General features: G+C 30.4%; 1 protein-coding gene across 1 annotated transcript; it reads right to left on the bottom strand.

The window, feature by feature from the left end:
• Positions 1-6,079: 6,079 nt before the first annotated feature.
• TRIADDRAFT_56683 (uncharacterized protein) lies at positions 6,080-8,801 on the bottom strand (the record flags this gene model as incomplete). Its single annotated transcript, XM_002112516.1, has 3 exons — positions 6,080-6,165; positions 6,670-7,549; positions 7,845-8,801. The coding sequence occupies 3 exons, from the start codon at positions 8,799-8,801 to the stop codon at positions 6,080-6,082; spliced, it is 1,923 nt and encodes a 640-aa protein (XP_002112552.1).
• Positions 8,802-11,824: the final 3,023 nt, after the last annotated feature.

Genomic DNA, 11,824 nt, shown 5'->3' with positions numbered 1-11,824 from the left:
TTGATTAATTTAAACTTATTTGATTAAGTACACAACCTTTAAAACTGGCAATAGGATATCATCTAAAGTAACCAGAAAATAAGGTGAAAATAAAACGGGATCAATGTACTTCTGATAACCACTCACTCCAAATTATTTAGAATGTTGCTTTCTCTCTTATAATTTCTCTCACCATTACAACCGTCCTATAACCTTCAAATAATTACAAATAGTTCTGTTAAATTAATAGACCGTACCACGGAAAAAAATAGCTTTTAATCTATAGAAGCAGACTATAGCCATCATTAATAAAAGTATATGGTATTATAAAGGCATTACAATTCACTGCATGATCCTTTATCACTCCGTAGGCACGTGACGTTCATCATCCAATCATGACATAATCGCCATGAAAAGAGTACAGTAATAGATTCATTGCATTATTTTATCAATTTTTAATGAGATATTTAATTAAATTTATTTCTAAGCCCTAATAACCAGAAAATTAAATAACACCGGGTGAGAAAGTAAATTGAATTATAAAATACTCTGAATAAAATTACAATTTTTTAGCAAGCATTAAATTATACTTAATAAATGTCATTTGCTCACGTTTTAAGATAGAAATAGATTACCAAACGTGTCATTTAAATTTTGTTGCATTGGCAATGTAATCACGAAATAGCCAATTCGTTTTTTAAGAAAAATGTATTCGCCCATAAAAGTATGGCAAACAGATATATTTATCTCTTGTAAAGAAATAAACATTTTAAATCAATTTATTGATCTTATTTGCTGTATTTTTTTACTTTCTAATCATCTTAATAAATGCTAATACTCTATGCCTAAATGAAATTGATAGATTCCGAGTGCCAGGTAAAATAGTTTATCTACGGTAATTTTTAAAAATCTGAAATCTATTGCCTATTGATTAAGAGACAAATTGTTTACGTTGTAATTTATTCTTATCATCAATCTTAACAGTCCACGATCTTGTTTAGCAGATGCTTTACCGGATAATCAAGCACTATTGTCATAACGTGTCTTCAAAATAATAAAACAAGAATTACAATTTTCATGTAAACTTGACTTTATTGCTTTGATTACGTCCATCCTATAATTATCAAGGACTATGTAGCTGCGATCAGACTATCTATCTTCAGTCTACAACCGTCTAACTTATCACAAGATTGCTCTTCGTAATACTATTATATCTTACCAAGTTGCGAGATCAGGCTAAATTCAATGTCGTGCAATCTATTATATTTAATATATATCGCTTTCTATTAAAGTATCACAATTAAATCTTTATGATGATATGTTACGAATTGCAATCTAGTAATATCTATAGTTATAATGGATTCATAGCTGTAAAAAAGGCTGCAATTGGAGTCGCAAATATCATCTGGGAATAGATACTGGCATAATCTTACTATCAAACGCTTAATTCATCTATTTTCATACAATCCAGTAATTTAATATTAAGTTAATTTAGAGCTCCATTATAACCCTAAAAGATTTGTTACTATCTAACGGAACATAACTTCACCGGAATTTTATATACTGGTCATAAAATTCCGACCACTATAATTCTTGCACCTTTTCATTTACAATAATTTACCTATTAACATTAAATGTTACTCGTTAAGTGATGATCGCAGTAACTGACTGAAAATGATTTACATTCAATAAAATTTAAGATTTTTCGAAATGAATCCACTTGACTCTCCAGAGAAATACAGCAAATAGAATATCCAGTAAGATCATGTACGATTGTGAAATAATCTGTGACCATTTCTTAGAATTATAGCCAAAGCTTTAGAAGATATCTAAAGCAGTAATGTTTATTTAATAAAACTTTCTTTCCTATACTATTTTTCTTAAGAATTAATATGTGTTACACGTTCGGTAAAGCCAGCACAATATGTACACGTATATCTCGCTGATTAACCTTGAAAAATGTACTGCTTTCCTTCATGTCTCTTTTAGATCAATTAAACTGCTCTATTACGCTACTGAAACTGATTATCACCCCAGTCAAGAAATTCAAAAAATTCTCTCATAACCATTCGGTTTTAATTATGGTAGTTATGGATTAAAGACAACTATTGGAAGAAGAATTACTTCCAATATTTTGAGTGCAGTTTGATCTGTGAAACCTGCTGAGTAAATTCACAATGTTATGCTAGTCAATACCTGGTAGTTACTGCATTTTCACTGATCCCTGAAAAACCAATCAAATTAGCACGAACAAGCTGATGTCACCCTACTGCATATCACACATTATTTAGGTCATCCCCAACTTGTCACCACATCTAGCTCACTTACTAGTCTAATACGTATCCAAAAAGAAAATTTTACTTTAATTTATCAAGTTAATAATGATATCCTTCGTTTTACACTACGACATTTTTTGAAAAGTACCATATTCTAATTTCACGAGTGCTTGCACTCTTTCCGTAGACTGTTTCATTGGAATATTTATCCCAATTTATTACAAGACATCTTTCCGTAATCAAATTTTCCTTTGAAAAATCAGAATACGTTCTTAGATCGTGGCTATACCGATAAGCAGAAGATAATGGTGGAGTCACTAAGCGCTGTTGTCACTGACAGTTAGCGTCAGTCTCCGAAAATGTAGTATACCTGCAATTCATATATATAAATCAAACGTTTTTCTACTCGGCCTTCACTGTTACTACTCAACTCTATACAACGATAGAATATTTTACATGCAATTAAAGTCATTAGGCATAAATTGAATAATTCTCCTGATAATATCTCGGCTTTGAAAACGAATTATTATTACTATTTGAGTATTGCTAACATGTAACTAATTAAATGCTGCTTTAACGGATTTCTATTCGTTATATTTTCTGTTGAAGCGAGGCTAACCGCCTTTTTATTCTTTGAAATTTCTAGGTACAACGACTTATCTTGTTAATCTTGGGCGTTTTTTCTAATCAATCAATTATAAAATTTAATACGTGGTAATATGCTTGAAGTAAATTAGCTGAACAGAGCAATGTTAAGATTTATGAAATATCAATATTGTACTTTCAATTACTTATCCCCACGAATCGACTCAAAATCGACTCTGAGCTGAACTGCCACTCGTCCGGTCCAGTCCCGAATTTTTTGTTAACTGAACCGAACGGAGTTAGAGGATAGCTATTGGCAATATCGAAACAAGATTTATCACTCAATTTTTGATACTTCTTTTAATTTTTGGCGAAATTTCATGTTACAGAATAACAAGTTAGAGCATTTCTGCAAAAGCTGCCCTTGCTCGGTTCTGAAATTCAACATCTTCTTCTTAGACATCTCCATAAATTGGTAGTTTTACTCATAAATATCAACGGAAAATGCTACAACTAAAAAAGGTATGCCCAATTGCTTAGCATTCATGAAAAGAAGTATTTGAATTTCTTCAAAGTAAAGTAATATGATGCTGTATATATAAACATGCAGATTTGTGCAGCTATTAAAGCTGGTGAAGAATCCAGTTATGAAGAATTTTTGAATACATGGTAAGAAAAAATAATAAACATTTACGATAGTTTTATTCACTAATCATAGCAAAACAAAAATGAATAATTACAATTATTGAAACAAAATGAATTATTACAACCATTACCACTTATGGAATGAGTGCATTTATAATATAAACATGCAGTCTTAGATCATTGTAATTCTCGATATAGCCATTGATTCTAAGGTACTACTCTCATTCGTTTATTTGAAGCAAAGTTATCTTACTGTTGCCATCAGTATATCGGATATTATATTTGAAAAGGTAATGCATCATCAAAACCTAAAATAAGCATAGTTGCAAGCAGCTGGCAACCTTTTTCATACTGATAACTAAAATAATTCACTTGCTTTTTATGTATGAAGTCTATTATTACTTGTTTGATATTAAAGTTACTTAATTAAATGATAATTGCATGGCTGATTCTATTACACTGGTATTTGATGTAAACATGTATTCTATTGATTCTAGTATAATCTTTGATTTGGACGAACTACTCACTTGGACGATTTATCGAAACAGCAAAGTGTAAGTTCTTCAAAAATTACACATAATCCAAGTCATGCTGCTAACTTTAATAGGTTGGAAAATTTATTTATTTTAATTTTTAGGTATAAACTTCAGAGATCCATTTTACTACTACTAATTACGCTTGCTCGAGAAAGCAAAGATAATGGCAGTGCAATATGTACCACAAGTAAATTATAGAACTTAACATCTAGAATATGTCTTAAATAGAGCTAAACCCGTTTGCTGATATTAAAACACTTGTATTTCTGACTGACCTCAATTCAATTTCCTTGTTCATGTTCTCGATTACTAAAGCTTTTTTGGGGAAAATATCATTTTTTTCTATTCAAGATATTATTCCAAATGTGTTTTGCTTAATACAATCAAAAGATGATGATGTTGCGCGTGATGCCTATTCGTTACTACGATCACTGGACTATTCGTACGTCCTTCAACAGCTTAATACGAATAAAATTTAAGGCAATATCAACATGCACGAAGGATTACAATAAGGAAATAGCGGAAGAGCAAAATTTGTAATCCATCTTTCTAAGCGAATATCATCATATGCTAGTTATCGAATATTAACGAAGCTGAAACATTATTATAGTTTCTTATTATTTGTCCTGTTATTCGTTTAGAATTCACATTTTTGATCAAACAACTTGATTAAATAGCTACTCTGAGAATGTTTCAAATTTATATGCCTGCGTATATTAATACAAGTTTTATGGCAGCTTTTATGGTATTGTTGTCTATTTATGACAGTAGTAGAATATAAAAACGTATTCATATGGCATATAAACAATTTCATCATATAATTTAATAATAGCTTTCATTAAATAATATACCTTATTACTGGGTTCCTTTATAAATAATTAGAATTATCGAGGATGCTAACAGATAATAATGAATTAGCTGTGAATTTTGTTTTAGTGTAATGTTCTGTGTTGAATGCGTTCCCGTTTACTTGAATGGGTACTTGATTGGTAATATAATAATAGATTTAAGCAAACGATCTATCTTATTGCTAGTTCTACTATCAATAATTAAAATTCTTTTTTAAATTATTTGCTTGCATGACATGATTATTCTAGCAACTGCCAATATAAATATTACCATATCGCATTCAAAAGGTTGAAATTGGTCTTTATTTCTGTTTTATTACGTATGCCTTGAATGCTCAATAATTGTATTACAAACATTTTGTGGCAATTTCAATGCAAATAAAGAGGTAAAGCAATCTTTCGAATCTTACTAACATTTCAAAACTTCGATACGTTTTTTAATTATGGACCATTAAAAGGATAGAATCAGTGCAATTTAGATTTTTTGATTTAATGACGTCAGTAGGTATTGTCTAAATAAACGTAAACTTTAATAAGTAGAGATAAACAATTAGAGTAAACAAAGCTGATTGAGTAGCAACTTTCATAAATTTAAATTAATCATACAAAGTTTTAATGAAATTAAATTTAAACAATGCATATAGCGTCTTACTTGGTGCTATAGTCCATCTCTATCGATAATACTTAAATTTAGAAATGAAGAATTAGCACAGCTTCTGATAATTGTAACGGTAGATAAATTTACACTGTATGGTAAATAAATCTGACAGTAATTAAATTAATTCGTGGTCAATTTGTATCACTTTTAGTAATATTTCTTGCTATTAAAGCAGTCGGTAATCAAGCCTGAAATATCGCTTGACCACATAGTGTACGATTACGATTAAATCCTTTATTTCTGGAAGTGAAGAGAAAACTTCATTCCTTTCTACTTAGCAAAACTGACGTAAACGGTAATGAATATGAAACGTGAATTTAAATATTAAGGTAGTACGATATTTCAGATTCCTGATGCGTCAGATTTATTAATAATGTACCCAATAGCAGTAGTATCAGTTTGGAAATAATTTAGCAAATATAATGATATTTTAAACGAAACAAGTAATAAAGCTAATTAGCAGGTAAAGTAATAATAGCGAAATATTCATACAGGACTTTATTTAACTAGGACTAATTTCACTTTAAATTATCAATATGGACGACATCCTGATTACATTACAGTACATTTCTTCTTTTGTTCATTAGATATCTTCTTTATAATTTCTCGTGCTTCGGCTACCTCTTCACTATCATGACCTAACGAATCGATTCAAATTTTAAAGCATTTCTGATGTTAATTCACAACGAAATCGAATTGATTCTTAGCACAATATGTTTGACTAATAGTGTAGTAACTCGTAGCTACAGTTTAATTTTTCTCTCCTAGTAATTCTAACTGAATCTGTAAGCAATTTTCATACTTTGCTAAGTTATTTTCATATTTATGCATTGATAAATAGGATACCTATATGGAATTGTACGTCTGTGCAATAGTTAAGTCATTTTTTCAACAAGCTTGGCTAAATATTTAAATATCTTTGCCAAAATTTTAAAGCAGCTCTAAACTTATTTAGACTATCATAGATATCTCTCCATAAAATAGTAGCATTTTTAGCAATCTCTACATTTTGCCTTTTAGCCAGCTCTAATTCAATCACTAGTACCTTCTGAAAATGAAATAGAGCTTCACGGTACTTCTCTTTGTAATAATAAACCTGACCAATTTGAACATAAGAAAAGTTATATATAAAAATTTCTTACCTTTAGTGTTGACGTAGATTTTTAACATTCTTTGATGTATGTCTAATGTTGCTTGAAAGTTTCCCTGTTCTTTGTAGATAGTAGCCATAAGCTTAAAAGTATTCATTATATCGATATGATTTTCTCCCAGTAGATTTTTCTGTATTTCTGAACATTTTAGTAAGGAATTTAAAGCTTTGTTACATAACTCTTGAGAATAGTATGCATATCCAAGGTTATTGTATGTTCTAGCAACATCTAAATGCATTTCTCCAACAGTGGCTTTTTGAGCAGCTAGGCATTTCATCAGCGCTAATACAGCTTCTTCGTAATTTTCTTGACTTATAAGAACTGAGGCAATATTGGCATAAGAATCTGCTACATCTATATGATTTTCGCCTAAAATATCTAACCGAATCTTCAAAGCTTTCTGCAACATCAGTATTGCTTCACCATAATTTTTTTGAGCTTTGTAGACTATTCCAATGTTGTTATAGTATGTAGCAATACGTAAATTATTTTCTCCCAGCCTTGCTAGTTCTATACTTAAACTTTTCTGGTACATTCCCAGGGCTTGAAGATATTTTTTTTGTGAGCTATAAACTGAAGCAAGATTGTTATATGAGATGGCAACATTCGCATGTTTTTCTCCAAGTATTTCAAGTTGAATAAGCAATGACTTTTGATGGATGCCTATTGCATCGTCATATCGACCTTGCGATTCACAGATCGAAGCAATATTATTATAAGATGATGCTATGTCCATATTCTTTTCACTTAATATTTTTCGTTGAATCTGTAAACACTTCTGATGCATTTCTAATGCTTTACTAAGCTTTCCTTGGAAAGTATAAGTTAGTCCGATGTTATTATACGAATTGGCAACATCAATGCTTTCCTCCTAATAATTTCAGTTCGATCTCCAAGCACTTTTGAAGCATAACTATGGCATCTTCATATTTGCCTTGACAATTATAAATTAATCCTATCCCACTAAAGGAACTAGCTATTCTCAAGCTATGCTCTCCCGTGATATTTTTTTGGATGCTTAGAGCTTTTTTATGCATTAGCAAGCCATCTTCGTACATGTTTTGTAATTTAAACAGTAAACCCAAATTGTTTAATGTAGATGCAACTTCCAAACTATTCTCTCCTAATATTTCTGTTTCTATCTTTAGTGATTTGTTGAGACTTACAAGTGCTTGCTCATAATTGTCCATTCTAGTATCTAACTGGCCTATTCCATCAAGCGTTTTAGCAACGTAAATATTATCTTCACCCATTAAATCTATCTGAATTTTGAGACATTTTTTAAACATTATCTTTGCATCTTTATATTTGCCTTCCGATCGATATACGATACCTATGTTATAATAAGATTCTGCTACTGCCATGCTATTTTCGCCGAAAATATTCAATTTCTTGCTTAGCGAATTTTGATGCATATCGATTGCCTCATCATATTTGCCTCCTAAATCATATACTAATCCTAAGTTATTAAATGAATCACAAACTCCTAAACAATTCTCACCCACGGCGTCACGATATACCATTAAACTTTGCTCATGTGCAAATATACAATCCTTGTATTTACCTTGAGAGCAATAAACCAATCCTATTTCGTTATAAATTTTGCCTATATTTGACTTATTAGCTACCTCTGTAATATTTTGGCGTATAATATCTAACGATTGCTGTAAATAGGACAACGCATTGTTGTATTTTCCTTGTAATGAGTATATTCTACCGATCTGATAATAAGAGATACCGATATCAATGCCTTGATCATCTAATATTTCGAGTTTTATTTTAAGAGATTGCTGATAACAATCCATAGCTTGCTGATATCGGCCTTGCATTCTCTTGACATCGCCGTAAATATCATTGCTTCTCGAAATACGAACTTTATCATTGAGTTTAACAGCAATAGAATGGGAAATATCACAATATTTTAAGGCTTGCTGATAATTATACGACTTACAGAAACAATCTGATAGGCGAAGAAGATCATCATAATATTTTTTTCCTTGACTATCATTAAGATCGTCATTCTGGTAGGCTTGAATTATTTGTTGGTACTTATTAATAGCTTTTAAAAAATTTCCGCAATAATAGAGATCGTCACTTTCTTTACGAAGGGCTACTAGATCCATTTTGAGTTATCTCTAATGTCAGATGATCCTTCAGCTATATACTTGTTTTACTGTTAACAATGCAGCGGCTTTCATTTAACTCTGGCAAATCGAAAGATATTGACCATGAGTGATAAAATCTTGATTAATTTTATTTCTTCTCCACTCTCACCTTAAATTGATTCGATTAAGCGGCACCCGATTATAGATAATGGTGGAGGACAAGTCCTTGTAAATAATCTTAAGTAATTCCAAAGCAAATTTGTGGTCAAGAGATAATTTAAATTAAATAAACGATGTATATATATATATATCGTTATATTTCAATTCTAATGTTACCGTTATTACGCACCGGATATTAAAGATGTAACGGGTGTTAAAATTATTTGATCAGCGCATGATCGAAAAATCACATGATCGTGATCACGATATGTAAAATTCTAATACCGCTAGTAATAATTTATCAGCCAATTACCCTTAATTGAATAGTAACACGTTTAGTTGGGTCATTAGCACTTGCTTTATTCTATGTCAAAATGTTCAGTTTGGAATCGTTAAAGATACCAGCGCAATCCATGACATGTCTGATTTATTGCAAACTCAAATTTAAAGGAACTCATTGTCACAAACCAGCTTCGTGACAAGGATAACGTAAACAAATCTCTAAATTACTATAGTCTCCGGGATCCAGTATCCTTTAACTATCTCACAAGAATTTAGACGCCTTTGATTCTACGTTAAACTCAACTAGACAATTTAGAACTACTTTATTCAACTATCTGACGGGCTTATATACCCTTCTACAGCAGCTAACATTCACAAGTTATCTTATAAAAATACTTAGGTGAGAACATCTACTAACTAATTTTTCACAGCCGGACTACAATATGTCCATTCACAGAATCATTTCAGTGCACATTACAGCACAGCATTAAATTTACTGTAACACATTTATAATTAGAGTAATTCCTATTGTAAGTAACTAGTTGTAATATAATATCACTATATTATATTAACCAAATTTAGATAGCTATTTCTTCACGGTAGTTCGTACCGCGACACTCATCAATTCCATTAATTTTAAAATATGCTTCAGCCGGAATAGTAAAGACAATACTAATACGATTGCATCTTTTACGATTGAAGAGACAATTTCAAATAAAGTTAGATTATACCTAACATATGACAACTGGTATCCGATATTATAGGCCTACACCACGATGTACCAGCCTCGTAATTAATGATTATAGTTTTCTTAATTACGAAATATTATAAAAGCATCACCCATAGTACCTAAACCCAGGCAGTTAGGCAATAAAAATTTTATCATAAATTGAATAGCTCCCTAAATTTTAGCTTCTACTATATGACTTGACCATGTAGGATAAAATATGCATCGTTTAATAAATAAATTTAAGAAAAGCGAATAATTTTATTAGAATTATGGTCATTAGAAATTATCACAAAGCAATAACTTAATAGGAAAAAAAAACTCTCAGAAGGATCTTTATTTCCTATTGTATAAAGTGGAATGATTTTCTGTAACAAAATAGAATTGTATAGAATTTTATTTCTCATATAAATTCTACATGTATTGACGTTTTTGTCTGATCTAAGCAGATATTGACGCTAATATTATAATTTATCTAACGATCTCAAGTACACGCATAATCGAATAGTTCTGCTATGCTTAATTTATTCTCAGTTTACATTTTGAAGCAATAGCGAAAGAAAATGGAGGTATTGCAATCCAAATTAATTGAAACTACAGAGTAAAAGTCGCTATAACAACCCATTATACGTAAATCACTAATTAATCTTGCAATTAAAAAACATCGAACTCTTCAAAATGATACCATTATTAGTAATAAATCGGTAATGAATTAATTAATAAAGAGATAGTAGGATAACGTATTCAATATTTTTAAAATTAAGAGAAAAACTATGATTTACTGGATATCATTTAGAAGCCACTATTTTCTTTTCAATTTCTTCTAGATGAAACAGAAAACTGCATGAAATATTATCTATCCAGACAAGAAATTTATCTGCTAATTTTATTTTAATGTAAAATATATTTGATTATGTTTATAATAGTTTCCTGGTTGGATAACTGTTTCTCTCTGTATTCTATAAGATTGCGACTATGAAATTTACGTTGAAATATTAATCTAATAGATTACATTGATGAGCTAATCTTCTTCAGGTAATTAGGCGAGCAGAAATGATCTTGTGACTTGCAGTACTTATCTGCAAATTTCAATCTGAATTTTTCAATGTTTAGTGCTCAGTCTAAATACCGTACTTAACTATTCAAGCTAATGATATCCCTTGAATGGTAATAAAATTCGTACTATAGATATGATGTCTGCTGTAATTGCAGTATTGTACACTGTATCTTCCCTTGTTACATATTTAACGGTTTAGTTTGTACTTTGTTATGAATACTCAATATCATTATCGAATCGAGCAAATTCACTTTTCAACATTTTCAAATAAGATTAAATACGTTTATGCGATCTTCAATATTGGAACTAACTATATCACAAAGTATCAGAGTTGGTACTCTATTGCAGTCTCTAAATAAGCTGATTATCTAGTTTAATGCAAAAGAGTTGCTGCAAAATGAATATGATTTAGCACTACCAGAATTCAATATAATCTAGCTTGAATGCCATGTATTTTAGGTGCAAATAGACGCTTACAGTAATTTTGATGAATTTAATTAATATTTTCGATCGTGAAATAGAGTAATTTAATGAGCATTTCAAGGTTGCTATCAAATCTAACTGTCTTGTCGACTTTGATCCTACCATATTTTCGTGAATCGAGAATACACGTTATAAAATATACAAATGAAGCTATGATGAATTTCCTAGGAAATGCTCTTAGGTTTCCAAGTCGTAATACTAATTCGAATTTTGAAACTCTAAACCGATTATATAAACGGCCTAATAAATTCAGAAATCCTATAGGAAATATTCAAACGATTTCCAACACTGCAATGGCAAATTTTTAATAATGACTATCATTGCAGAATTTTA

Source organism: Trichoplax adhaerens, genomic scaffold (assembly GCF_000150275.1).
Source record: "Trichoplax adhaerens TRIADscaffold_5 genomic scaffold, whole genome shotgun sequence".
Lineage (NCBI taxonomy): Eukaryota > Metazoa > Placozoa > Uniplacotomia > Trichoplacea > Trichoplacidae > Trichoplax > Trichoplax adhaerens.
Note: the sequence above shows the minus strand (reverse complement) of the source record. Positions and strands in the feature narration are given on the sequence as shown.